Genomic DNA, 13,608 nt, shown 5'->3' with positions numbered 1-13,608 from the left:
GGAATGGTCTGGCTTGAAAAGGACCTCCAAGCCCATCCAGTTCCACCTGCCATGGGCAGAGAAACCTCCCACTGGACCCGGGGGCTCCAAGCCCCATCCTTGGACGCCTCCAAGCAGAGGTGTCCCCTCGTGTTTTGAACGGTAGCCGCTGATGCCTTCAAAACATGCGCCGTCCTTCGCATGAAACCTGCCCATTGGGAGCACCAGAACTCCTACAGATCTCGCACAAACGCGGCAGGATCTCCTTTAGGGATGCGGCTGGGAGCGGGGCATCCTTTAGGGATGCGGCTGGGAATCCTCAGGTGCATTCGGGGCTGGGGCTGCACCCGCAGGGCCCGAGCGCCACCTGGCGGCCGCTCGCAGCCCCGCACGGGGGCGCTGGGAGAAGGAGCAGCAGCATCTGTGTCCTGGTGCTCCAGCTGCCGCCTAACTGAGCGGCGGTCGCTCCACTGCTGGGTCTAAACGTAGTGGGTTTTAATCTGGGTAGGGCACAGAGCGCAGTTTCACTGGCTAGGAGGAGATTCTGCCCCTCTGCTCTGCTCTCCTGAGAACCTCACCGGGACCCTGCATCCAGTTCTGGAGCCCGCAGCTCAAGATGGACATGGAGCTGTTGGAGCGAGGCCAGAGGAGGCCACGGGGATGATCCGAGGGCTGGAGCACCTCCTGTGCCAGGACAGGCTGAGAGAGTTGGGGTTGTTCAGCCTGGAGAAGGCTGCATGGAGACCTTAGAGCAGCTTGCAGTGCTGACAGGGGCTCCAGGAAAGCTGGAGAGGGACTCCGGATCAGGGAGTGCAGGGACGGGAGAAGGGAAATGGTTTTCAGCTGAAAGAGGAGAGATTTATGTGAGATCTTAGGAAGAAATATTTTCCTGTGAGTGTGGGGAGGCCCTGGCCCAGGCTGCCCAGAGCAGTGGTGGCTGCCCCATCCCTGGAGGTGTTCGAGGTCAGGTTGGATGGGGCTTGGAGCCCCTGATCCAGTGGGAGGTGTCCCTGCCCGTGGCCACTCCAAGTTGCAGGAGTAGCCCCGAGGGAGATGGGGATGATGTGAACTGAGGGTTTCTAAAATCAAGCAGCAGCCTGGCTTTTCTGGGACATAATTTCTTCCATACATTCTGTGTTCTCTGCTTCGTGAGGGCCTCCTGCTGCCCCGTGTGCCGAGCAGGGTGAGGCCGGCTGGCAGCAACAAGGTCACCGTGCAGCTGGGGAGAGCCTCCTGCCAAGTCTGGCCAGGTCGCAGTGGGAAAAAGATTGGGACTGATAAACAGAGGGACCTGGCCCAGGAAGGGGGGGCGTATGAGCAGCAGAGTTGGTCCTCGAATACTCTGGTCTTCTGCAGAGCCGCTCTGCGAATAAAGAGAAAACCAAGAGGAAGAGGAAGGTGGAGAAGCAGCTTCAGGATAATCTCTTCAAGCCTCACTGAAACTCCTTGGAAATTGTCTAAAAGCCTTAAAAATGAGGCTGCTGTGCAGAGAAACCAGGCTGCCCTTCTGAAATGGAGCTGCATAACTCGGTCTAGTATCTTGAGTTTTAAACAACAGCTTTGCATGCGGCTTGCTGGGTAAAATGTCTCTGTTCCATGATAGCCATAGGAGATCCGGCCCTCGGGAGCGGCAGCAATGTTTGTGGTTACCAGTGGAGTGATTTGCCTCAGTGCTGTCGGCACTAGTGGTTGGTGTCCGGCTCATAGTGGGTTGGAAACATCAGCGTTCACATTTCATTTTCTAGCAGTCATGGGTTGGGTTATTTCCAGGGGTGAAGTAGGTTGCTTTCTGTGTACAGTCCCTCAAATGACCCTGGAATTAATTGTGATAAAGAATTGCTATTCCTTCATTACCTGTCACTCGGGCATCGTGTGAAGAACCTAAGCTACCCAGGTAAGGCTCGTAGCCCTGTCGATGTGTGTGTGCCCTTTGGGGTGAGGATCTTGGTGTGCACTGCTCAAGCCCTCCAGTGCTCTGGAAAGCACTGGAAAGTGCTGTGTAAGCTGCTTTGAAGAACAAAATGAATCTCTTAAGGTATAAAGATTTTCTTCAAAATAGCAGATAACTTCTCATGTATTTCTGGAATACCGAACAGCAGCATTCCTCACCAAGGTCTGGTTGTTTTCTTTCAGCAATCAGAGAGGATGGCATGCCAGGAGGCAGGAACAAAAGCATTGGACCTGTCCAGGTGAGCAGGACTGGCTGCTTCCCCACGATTCCCTTCGGATTTGCTCTCAGGATAGGACAGATTTGCTCTCAGTGTGGGATAGGGCTGGGGTTGATTTGACAGGCTTTCTTAGCCCTACTCTGTTTCCAGCTGGCAGAGAAGGACTCTGACTCTCCACAAGTGTTAGAAATACACATCAGGAGCAGTAGATCTGTAAATAAAGCTTGGTCGTTGCTCGTCCCTGGAGGGGATACAGCACAGTCCCAGGGTGAATACATGGGCAGCATCCGTCTGTTGAGGTGCTCTGTCCTTTGAGAGCCGCACAAGGACATCTGTCCTGCTGCAGCTCCCAGTAAATCTTGCGGGCTGCCTGCTGCAATTCCTTCAGTTGTGGCAAGAGGGGCACCCAGTAAATGTCTCGCTGATTGATGGTGCAGCTTGTCTGGAGATGTCTTGTAAAGCGCGAGGTAATTCAGCACAACAGCTTGTGCTGCTCGCATGAGAAATGATGGCTGTTTCCAGCTCGCATCTAGAAGAGCGGTCTTCTAAAAGTTTACTGTTTATTTTAATAAAACAGAAATAACACAGAAGGCATTTTCTGTGACTCTGTTTCTACAAAAAGACTGCTTGCCCCTGTCCAAAACCCAGTCATGAGAAGCCAAGCAACCAGAGTCCCTGCTTGCTCAGTGAAGTGCTCCGGAGCGAGCAGGAATTGGGCAGTGCGGCTGTGCCTGTGGTCAGCTCACAGGAGCCCAGCTCAAATCATTAAAAAAAAAATAATCTCTTAGTAAGGATAGAAGGTTTCTTGCTGTTTGCAAGCATATTTATAGCAGCAGCAGCAGCTGCTGATTCTGAAAGCCCATACAGATTAAGTAGAGCCACCTCTGTCTGTTTGTACCTGCTGAGTGATGTTCCTGTGAACTGGCCTCAGTCACTCCCGGATTTTTCCTGGTGTGACAGTGGCTGATTTACAGCTCGTTGCTGTGTGTATTTGAAATCATCTTTTCATCTGTCTGTTCCTGTCACTTGACTTGTACTGCAGGAGCTGGAGGTCACCATGATAAGCTGTAAACAGAATTTTCCCTGTATGTTGTTAAATGCAAAGGAGAGGTGGGATGTCTGCAGAAATGGCGAGGCACTTCTTGTGCAGGGTGGTTTTGGCTTTGTTAGATGTGACTGTATGGTCAAGGTGTTCATGTGCAGAGGGCCCTGCCTTACTTGTGTTCCCCACTGAAATAACTGTGACGGTTCTGTGTTTGACAGATATCAGAGGAAGAGATTGAGAGGATTATGTCTGGGCAAGAATTCGAGGGAGAGGCAAACATGTCATGGAGCAACAATGGAGACAGTGACCATAGTTCCCCTGGAAATGGAGTTTCTGAGAGCAACCAGCCTTCGCCCGTTTCTACTCCATCTTCAAGGTGGGGATGACCCCTGCAAGAATTTTGTAGTACGGCAGTCTTGTCTGCCTTTCCCCGAGTGGTTCTTTGGGTCAGTGTAGGATAAATGTACCGTGAGTATGTTGTGTGAACTGAGCATGCTGAGGGTTGACAGGCACTGGGTTGAAAAGAGTCGAACTGGGAGGTGAAATGCTCATGAGCAAATGAAAAAGAAAGCAGAGTTCAGTTAAAATTATATTTAAAGTACGTCTCTTAACTTGTAGGGTTTTTTTTCTGCGGATCACGGAGACTTGATTATCTTTCACTGCTCATTCTGCAGAAGCTCTTTTTCTTTGTCAAATTTTTGACATAATTGACTCTATTTAGGTACCAATGAGTGATGTTATATTAATACCAGTTGTCCCTAGTGCTTGCCTCCTGATGCAGCCTTTGATTGTGCACACAGCCAGAACCTCAGACTTGCATTCCATCTACTTTCAGCTGCATCTTAAGCTGGGAGAACTTTGTGTTTGCTGGCTGTGGTAAAGACTTAATTTACAATCCTAAATTCTGGCCCTTAAGGAAGCTGGGGTGGAAATGCTTTGTACAGTTGAGTTTCTGTTCTGCTCTCCAAAGGCTGCTCAGCAGCAGTTCCCAGATCTCCATTAAGTGGGACTAGGGCCGAGCCAGGCTCCACACGAGGCGAGTATAACGCAGTATAACCAAGGTCTGCACGCCCTTGGTTATTTCCAGTGTAGGGTTTAAATACAAAGACCCTTTCCATCCTGTGGTTTTCCTCCCTATTTTTATTAACATTTCTGATGGGGCAGGATGCAGTGTTTTAATTTAGGGTGTATTAAAAAGCTTTTCCCTTTCCAGTAGGTCTGTGGAGCTGAACGGATTCGCTGCACTCAGGGATCAGTATATCGGGACGCCAGTGTCCACGCACTATCAGTATCTCCCGCACCTTTTTAGCTATTCTGCTCACTCGGCTCTGATGCCCCCCCAGACGCGCAGCCTGGACCCCCAGTCACACAGTCTTATTAATCAGTTGGTGTCGGCAGAGGACCTGGAGCCGCTCGGCACACCGATGCTCATTGAGGATGGGTGAGTGCGTGTGGCGTGAGGCTCGGAGATGCCTAGAGCTGCATTCCTGGCTGTTGTTAGGGTCCCGTTATCCTTGCCTGCTCGCAGGGCTCCAGTGTGGCTGGAGGGGTGGCTGACAGCAAGGGGACGTGGGGGATGCGCGTTTGTGGCCTGACCGGCATAGGGAGCACGTCCTCTGGGAGAAGGTGCAGCTGTAGTGCAAGCAGCAGGTCAGACCCTGTCCCGTGGGTGGCCTGTGGCCTCGTCTGGGGCTGGAGCTGGTGTGCACGGACCTGGTTTGGGGTTTCAGGTTACTTGGCCAGGCTGAGCCGGTGTGGGAGCAGAGCTCGATGGGCTTCAGCCCTGAGGTTGCATCAACTGTATAAAATACCTGGTAATATGCATGGTAGCTGAAAAAGTACAGATGGGTAGAGAAAAGAGTCTGTTGATGAGAGCCACCCTGTGGCCAGCAGCCTGGCTGCTGGGTGATCCCAGGGGTTTGGAGGAGGCTCCCCTTGCAGTCCCTGGCTGGGCAGGCTGGGTTCTGGCCATTGCTGCCTCCACCGCCAGGAGACACCCTGGGCACTGGCATGTCGGGTGCTTGAGCATGAATTCCAGTAGCATTTGCCTTGTTTTCGAGTGCCTGATCATATGATGTCTTTCAATGTTGTTAATTGTTTTTATGCCTTCATATTAATTGTGCCTGCAGGTATAAAGTGACTCAGGCCGAGCTGTTTGCGTTGTTGTGTCGTCTGGCAGATGAGTTGCTTTTTAGGCAGATTGCTTGGATCAAGAAGCTGCCGTTCTTCTGTGAACTCTCCATCAAGGACTATACCTGCCTGCTCAGCTCGACGTGGCAGGAGCTGATCCTGCTCTCCTCACTGACAGTTTACAGCAAGCAGATCTTCGGCGACCTTGCAGACGTCACCTCCAAGTATTCTCCCTCTGACGATGAGCTGCACAGGTGAGACATGGGGCTCAGGTGAGGGAGCGGGATCTATAGATGGAGGAGCAGTTGGGAGGACAGTGGCTGGGCTCCCTGTGACCAACTGACTGCCTCTCCTGGGATAGGTCTTGCCTGCAGCTCTTCTGTTTTTCTACTTTTTTAGCGACTGGTTGTTCCAGGTGTAGCTAGTATGGTTAGTCAATACTGAACAGAGCTTCCTTCTGCAGGGGAAGGTGCATGGTGCTGGTGGAAATTCCTGCAGCAATGCCATCCTCCTGCAAAGCCCAGCAAACCGCCTTTTTGTGAGGAGAGTAAAACCAACCAGTGCTCTGGATAACCCTGAGATACAGGACGGAAGGTCTTGTTTAAAAACCCTCTGGGCCAGTGGAAAGTTTGCTCACAAAGCTGGTTGTCTGTATTATCAGTGTCTGTTATTAATTGCTATTTTGTTGTTTTGATTACATAAATTTAAAGATGTTGCAACGTAGCTCTTGTTTTTTCCATAGTCTGTGCTATCTGATGCTCTGAGGAACCTGCCTTTCATCTATCATTTTGGTCAGGGTTTTGTTTTTTGGTTTGGGTGTTTTTGTTGTGTAGTGTTGGTGCCAGACAGATCCCCTGCTTTGGTAGCAGACTCACAGTATGATGGCAGAGTAGGTGGGGTTTATGGGACCTGCTGCCCACCTCCCCTTTTAACGTCTGCCCCATTCACACTCTGCCCTGGCTTGGCTTGATGATTTTGCAGGAGTTGCCAGTGGATCCGAGTGTCCGATAAACAAAAATTCTGCAGTTGCTGTCTGCCATCATGATCTCTAGCGGTTCCTGGGGTTCCTTTGTGTGCTTGTTCCGAACGCTGGAGGGGCTGGCTGAGGCCACTGCGGAGCGAGCAGAGGAGCTGAGAGCTGGACCCAGGTGTCTCGTTCCTTGGGGCAGGTTCCTCTGTGGTGCTGCTCTCTCTGGCCATTCATCCTGCATGTGGTGCCGCTCCTGCGCGGAACCACATGGGGCAGAGAAACCGCAGTAATGCTTGTTCCTGCCCTCAGCTGTGCTTTTGTTCCTGCTGTCCTGGTCAGAGCCTCGGAAGAGAAGTGTTTTTGTTTCATTTTGGGTTTGTGGTAAATAGTAGTGAGAGGTAGGAAAACAAGACAAAGGAGGAATTCTCACCCTGCAGAAATGGGCAATTCAGAGCTGGTCGCCTTGCAAGTCCTTCAGAGATCTGTGCACGTGGATGAAAATAGAGTGGTTTGGAGCAGAGTGGTTCTGTGGTCTTTTCTTCTGATTCTGCTTCTCAAGTATTATTAATTCTCATTAGTAACGTGGGAAAGCAGGCTCCAAAAGAGCTGTTTAGTGGGAAGCTGCACGGATGAGGGGGCTTGAGCGGCATGGCCCTCTCCCAGTTGTCTTTATGGGAGTTCAGCTGTAGCTTGGCTGCCTCCAGGCGGCAGTGGGATAGCTCGTGGGTATCAGTCTCCTTGTCTGATACGCTCGTGGAAAAGGTGATCCCTTCAGATTTGTGAGGGGCTCTTGTGGAGAGGTGTCTTTGTGAGTTTCCTTGAAGAGCCCCTGTTTCTTCGAGGAGCTCTGGAATTAATCAGTAATGATTGCAACCAGAGTTCATTAGCTCTCACAGCCGGCTGAAGAAATCTTGCTGAACTGCGCTAATCTGGCACTTTGGGGTTAATGTCTCTTCTTATTTAGCAAAGTCTAGGAGCAACACTAATGCTTAGGCAGGTACTGAAGGAAGGCATATGATGTGCTCCCCAGCCCCTGTTTTTTTTATTGCTTCTAACAACTGGCTAATGTTCTGTTTGTCTGCTAGATCAAATGTTTTCTTTTATTGTTCTGTTTTTCTGGGGATGAATATGAAATGAATAGATTCCTGACCTCCCCCAGCACTCCTGATAGCGCTTCCCTTCCCCCTCCTGCCCAGCTGATCCCGATAACTCCCCGGCAGAAACTTGCCTGGTGTAAACTGCGAGGAAAAGTGTGTGGAGGAGTCAGTCCTCGAGAAGAAATAGGGCTGTGAAAAACAGAACAGCTTTGTTTGAAAGGGGGAGGAAAGCATGCACAGAAAAGTAAGACAGTTCAACTGCAGGAATGAGAGAAGAGCTCTCCTGGATTTATGAAGTGATGAGTGGCTGGTAAAAATGTGCATGCTCTAAAAACAATTAAACCCAACAGACGACTGAGTGGTCTTTGTGCTCATTAACTTCTTGAGCTTTGCAATCTTGCACCTGCAAGATTTTTAATGTCAACTTGAGAGCAAGGAAACTTGTACAACTTTAGATGAGCCGACAAGGCTTTCATCGCTGACAATATTACTTTCTTGAAGCAGTGCCCTACAGTTCAGATAGCTTGTTTTCACTTCTTGGGGGTCAAACTCCACCAGGCATTTTACAAATAACTTTGAAGTAAACACACGCACACACGCGCCAAAATAAGGTATTATTCAGTGAACAAGGTTCTATTTTTGTTCTATTCAAAGATGGCTTTCTGGCTGTGCTCTTGTTCTTTGTGCTGTACAATGCCTGCATACAGCTGAAGCTTCCCTAAACACTTCGGTCTCACTTCTGAGCCGTTTTGTAATATGCGGTTTCTTTGAAACCAGGGATGTTGCTGTGAGATGTGTGCCCGAGAGGCTGTTCCTGGCCGTTAGCCTGTGTAGGATAGTCTCGAGTGTGTCCGTGGGCACTGGCAGCCCTTCACACCCTCCTTCTGCTTCTGCCTGTGGCTAATACCATGGCTTTTTTGTGGTGCACACATGGGCCTTGCTCCTGAGGAAGCAGCCTGGCACTGTCTTCAGCAGGTGGACCTCGCTGTGTACCTGCCAAGTGTCCATCTGGCGATTTCCTGGGAGGTTTTTGGGGAGATTTCCAGTCCCTGTGCATCAGCGTGCCTGCTCCTGCCAGTCCCCATCGCTGGCTTCCCTTGGCAAGTGTGGAAGCTCAGGAGAAACGTGCAGCGTGTTTTCAGCAAACGGTACCAGTTCAGCACCGAGTGCAGCTGTGCCTGGTGAGGTGGCCCAGGGCAGGTGTCAGTGGTGACCCAGAACCCGGCAGGATTCCCAACAGTCCACACTAGCAGAAGTGCTTTTCTGGTCACATCTCAATGGTCATCTCACTTCATTAAGTGCAATGAATCTTGTGTGCCCGGTTTGAGAAGGAAAGTTCAGAAGGAAAGGACACGTGTGGTTCAGCCGTAGACTGCAGCCCGCAGTTTCACTCCCTTTAATGCTGGTTACTTGTGCTTTATGTATATTCGTATTTGTGAGAAGGATCCCAGCCTTCTCACAGTACATCTCACCCAGAAGTTCTCATCGGAGGAAGATTAACAAACCATAGCGAACAGGCAATAAATACGGCTGTGTGGAAGCACAGGATCTCTTGAGTCACTCCTGGGAATTTTCGGGAGGCAAGCTTCCTCACCTGTCTGTCAGATAAATGAAGCGTGCACTGCTGTTGTGCACGGCTTGGGGTAATACCTTGGTATTTAAAAGAATGCAATTTCCAATGGCAGTCTATGGATAGGAGAAACTGTAGGCACTCTTGCTGTTGGAAATGGACTTTGTTTGGGAGGCAGTGCCTGGACAGCAGGGTCTGGGGGGCACGTTCCTGCTGTCCTGCTCCACCAGAGAAACCCTGCTTGGGTGCTGCTCTGCTCAGCTGATAAATCGTCATGTGCTGTGCAGAGCCAAACTCTGAACGTTGCACTGATTCCATAGGCAGGGGATAAAAGTGCGAAGGCACAGTCCTCACTGAAATCTGGGGAAATGCAAGTGCAGAGAGGCAGGGCAGCGTGCGTACAAGCACGCAGAAGTGTTTGTACGTTTCTGGCTTGGTCAGACCTTCTCCTCTGTTAGGGTAGGCTGGTGATGAGCTGAACCACCAAGAGATGGGTTTTGTTCAAATATCTGTATTAGTCAAGTTTGTAAGTGAGTCATTTTTCTTCTTCTACTTAAACTTAATGGTGCCAGCAGAATTCAAGCAGTTTGATAACTTTTTTTTTTTTTTTAATTCTCTTGCAAGGTGTTCAAGTCTCTAGTTATTTTAATATGCTTCTTGTGTTTATTGCACGACCCGTCCTCTGTACACTGATGTGTGGTCTCTGTCCTCCAGATTCAGTGAAGAGGGGATGGAGGTGATGGAGCGGCTGATCTACCTCTTCCGTAAATTTAACCAGTTGAAGGTCAGCAATGAGGAGTACGCGTGTATGAAAGCCATTAACTTCCTAAATCAAGGTGAGTCGACGAAGAGAGGGTGTTGGCCCCACTGGAGTAATGCCCTGGAACATTCTGATCAGTTTTTGCTTCCCTGATGTGAATGGGGAGGGGAGGATCTGTGGCTGCTGCAAGACCCTGGGCATTTCAAAATCCATACCGAGTAATTCTTCAACACGTGAGATGAGTTTCCTAACAACTATAGTGGTCTGCAGTAGTTAGGAACAGATTGGGTTGATTCCTCAGTAGGGCTTGTCCTGTTTCCACTCGTGTACATTGTCTCAATCTGCTGCATGTGGATCCCCTTTGCCAGTCGTTTGAAGTGGGGCCTCGCAGGACAGTTCTTCATGTTGTAAACGAAGAAAACTGCTGGGAGGCAAATGCCTGATGGATGGTGTTAAACTGTAATTTTGGAAATGAATGTCCCCACAGTCTCTGTGCCGTGAAAGATAGTTGCAGTCTGTAAAGATGTGCTGCGGGCTCCCTCCTCCCCCCTCATTTCCAGCGGGAGATAGTGCTGACGCTTCAATCTGTGCCGGGCTGAGGTTCCGGTTTGCTTCCCTGGGCAGTTTCCTGACACTGGATAATGCACTTCTCGAGCTGTCTCCATTGTTTTCCAAAATGTATTTTCATTAACTTCCTGTCTTCTTTTATTTTTAGTTGAAGTTTGCAGTTTTTGATGTGAAATACCTGAGAATTATTTTTAAAAGTCAGCTTCTAGGCACTAGATAAATGCCTCTTCCGTCAGATGGTCTTACGAACCGAGCCTGCACCCAGGGTCCGCAGCTTCCTTGCTCTGCCGTGCTGGATCCTTCCCAGGACCCCAGCAGCGTGCCGGTGTCATTGATCATGCTGAATGGTGGCAGTGGGACTTCCTGACAGTTTGATAGCTGGGAATCGTCCATTTTTCCTTTGTGAATGTGGCCTGACATTGGCACAGCTAAATTTAATAATAAGAAGTTGACAAGTTTATAAAGCTCGTATGACATAATTCATAGGCAGATGGGGAGAAATATGATGATACCTTGAATTAGAGTTGAGCGCTTTCCTCAGCCAAGATGATATAGCTAAAATCAACATGTTTCTGTCTGAGGAAGTATTAAGCTGAATCTGCTGTGAGGACTAAGCCTTGACATGCAGCTGCTTTCCACCGGGCTGGAGCTGTTATCTCCAAGAGCATCCATTGAGCTCTGTAGATGGACAGCTTAGGATGTTAGATGTGCTCATCCTGGTATCCTATGGAAGGAGAAGCTGCTCTTCTTCTGGGAGCCTGCTGCTTTTTTGGGATGTTTTAGTCCTGTTTTCATTGCTCTGATCCTGTTTGCTTTCAGACATCAGGGGTCTGACTAACGCGTCCCAGCTGGAGCAGCTGAATAAGCGATATTGGTATGTTTGCCAGGACTTCACCGAGTACAAATACCCACACCAGCCAAACCGTTTTCCGGATCTAATGATGTGTTTGCCAGAGATACGATACATTGCAGGTAACCTTTACAGCTTTTCTCCCACTGGGATCATGTACAAGTTATGAAATTTGCTTTTAAAAGACAAATAATTTATGGCAGTGAGATTCTTTTTGACTTTGGTGGGGGATGTCTGTGTGGGACCTTTGGGATAGAAGGGACCTTAAAGACCATCCAGTTCCAACCCCCCTGCCATGGGCAGGGACACCTCCCACTAGATCAGGCTGCACAAGGCCCATCCAACCTGGCCTTGAACACCTCCAGGGATGGGGCAGCCACACCTTCCCTGGACAACCTGTTCCAGTGTCTCACCACTCTCGTGGTGAAGAAATTCTTCCTTATGTCTAGTCTAACTCTGCCCCTCTCCAGTTTATACCCACTGCCCCTCGTCCTGTCACTCCAAGCCTTTGTAAACAGTCCCTCCCTGGCTTTCTTGTAGCCCCTTCAGGTACTGGAAGGTCGCTATAAGATCTCCTTGGAGCCTTCCCTTCTACAGGCTGAACAACCCCCGCTCTTTCAGCTTGTCCTTGTATGGAAGGTGCTCCAGCTTTTTCTTCCTTTCAGTCCCAACTTGGAGGCATTTTGTCTCAAAAGGGTGTAGTCCTGGTTTGAGTAGCCATAAGAAATAGAGAGATCCCTGTAATGTTGTTTAATTAAGGAGCAGACGATGAGCAGAGGCAGGCAGACCCGCAGTGTAACCCCTGGTTTCAGTTTGTCTGAACATCTGAAATCCACAGGTGAAGTTTCAAATGCAGTTGTGTCACTAATTAGCTCTACAAGGTCTGGTGTAACTAAAACATGGTTTGTTCCTGAATGTTCTGGCAAAGGGAGATACTTGCCTTCCTGTGTCAAGGCTCCGTATGCTTCGTCCTACTCCATTGTAACAAACTAGATAATAATCACAGAGCAGCTCTCGTAATTTACTCATTGAGATCAACAAGGGAGTTTAAGGAGAGACGGGATTTAGTCTTTCCCAGTTTCTATAAATACTGCTCCATTGTGGAGAAGTCATTTTGATCTGACTTTGCCCATTTATTTTGCTTTCAATTCAGTAAATAATAAATCCTGTTGTGCCCAAATGAATATCAAATGTCTAATGCAGCAGTGGGATGATTAACTGTTTCTCTGAGAGGTTCAAGGTAAAACCATCTCCGGCGTTGCTGGCTTAGGTGTCTCTGAAATCTGATTCAGGAGTGGCTGCTAATTCTGTTTTGTTTTTTCCCTTACCAGGAAAAATGGTGAATGTCCCCCTGGAGCAGCTGCCTCTCCTTTTTAAGGCCGTTCTACATTCCTGCAAGACGAGCGTGAGCAAAGAGTGAGCCCAGCTCGCCCGGCCAGTGCCTTACGCTGGCTCACCCCAGGAGAGGGGCAACCGCGATCCAGGCAGGAGATGGGGCGGCAGGCGTCCCTGCCATTGTAGCAAGAATCTTTTTTGTTTGTTTTTGTTTTTTTACTCTTTTTCCTATATATTTATTTCACGACAGAGTTGAATGTATGATCTTCAACACAATGCACATGGTTCTATATGAATGCAGCAAATGCATTCCTCAGCGGTTTACAGAATGTGAAGATGTTTAATGTTACAGTGTTTGTTAGGGTTAGTTCTTTGTATTTGGGGCTGGGGGCCGAGATGACTAAGACTACCTCAAGGAGAAGATGCTGTTCACGCACTGCTCTTTCCATGATTTATGTCCAGAAGCGTTTGTCATACAGAGCAAACGGCCTCATTGCATCAACAGAGCTGTTAGGATCCCAAATGGACGATTTTGGAGAAGTGGGTGTTAGAGAAGTGCCAAGCTTTTTGTCTTTAAATATAATAGTACTTTTGGAAAGGCAGGGAGTGGGGAAGGAGAAGTCTTCCTAGCCAGTTGTTTGTTTTGGTTTTTTTTTTTTTAATTTCTTTTCCCCCTGGCAGTTTTCAGTTGTGGGAGGTAGCTCCTGTGGTTTCCTTGAATCCTGTGTCAGAGGGATCATGGTGCTCCTGAGGTGCAAGGGGCGCGCTGCCCCTTCTTCTGGGAGCCGGGTTGCTGGAGGGGGTTCTGCCCTGCCCAGCCAGACCAGCAGGGCTCGCGACGGCTGCACGCCTTTCCGTTCCACTGGAACTGAGTTGCTGCAGCCCCTCGCAGGCTCCTGGTGCTCCACAAAGACACTCTTGTTGCTAGAGGACTGCAAGTTGTTTCTCGTCACTTCCTTAACATCCATTTTAGGTTCACCAAAGCAGGAAAATCCCACTTAGAGAAGAGGCAGGATTGCCCCTTTTAACATGTTCCTCCAAGGTGGTGTCTGACTGCTGAGGAGCTTCTGCATTGCAGCCAGTTTCTGGGAGCAGTTCATGTACCCTGTGGTTAAACACGACCTCTGTAATGGTGAT

The 13,608-nt window shown here is 49.3% G+C and overlaps 1 protein-coding gene across 4 annotated transcripts in view; it reads left to right on the top strand.

Moving 5' to 3' along the window:
- NR6A1 (nuclear receptor subfamily 6 group A member 1) overlaps window positions 1-13,094 on the top strand; it is a 74,000-nt gene extending 60,906 nt beyond the window's left edge. For 3 of the 4 annotated variants that reach the window (XM_069873467.1, XM_069873465.1, XM_069873468.1), the window contains 7 exons: window positions 2,113-2,168; window positions 3,411-3,568; window positions 4,406-4,633; window positions 5,322-5,576; window positions 9,674-9,795; window positions 11,106-11,258; window positions 12,468-13,094. In XM_069873467.1, coding sequence (XP_069729568.1) covers window positions 2,113-2,168; window positions 3,411-3,568; window positions 4,406-4,633; window positions 5,322-5,576; window positions 9,674-9,795; window positions 11,106-11,258; window positions 12,468-12,556 — 1,061 coding nt within the window. In that variant the 3' untranslated portion in view covers window positions 12,557-13,094. The remainder of the gene's footprint in view (window positions 1-2,112; window positions 2,169-3,410; window positions 3,569-4,405; window positions 4,634-5,321; window positions 5,577-9,673; window positions 9,796-11,105; window positions 11,259-12,467) is intronic. The other variant, XM_069873466.1, reaches the window with a different exon arrangement.
- Window positions 13,095-13,608: the final 514 nt, after the last annotated feature.

Source organism: Phaenicophaeus curvirostris, chromosome 20, assembly GCF_032191515.1.
Source record: "Phaenicophaeus curvirostris isolate KB17595 chromosome 20, BPBGC_Pcur_1.0, whole genome shotgun sequence".
Classification (NCBI taxonomy): domain Eukaryota; kingdom Metazoa; phylum Chordata; class Aves; order Cuculiformes; family Cuculidae; genus Phaenicophaeus; species Phaenicophaeus curvirostris.
This window is presented reverse-complemented; position numbering and strand designations above follow the sequence as displayed.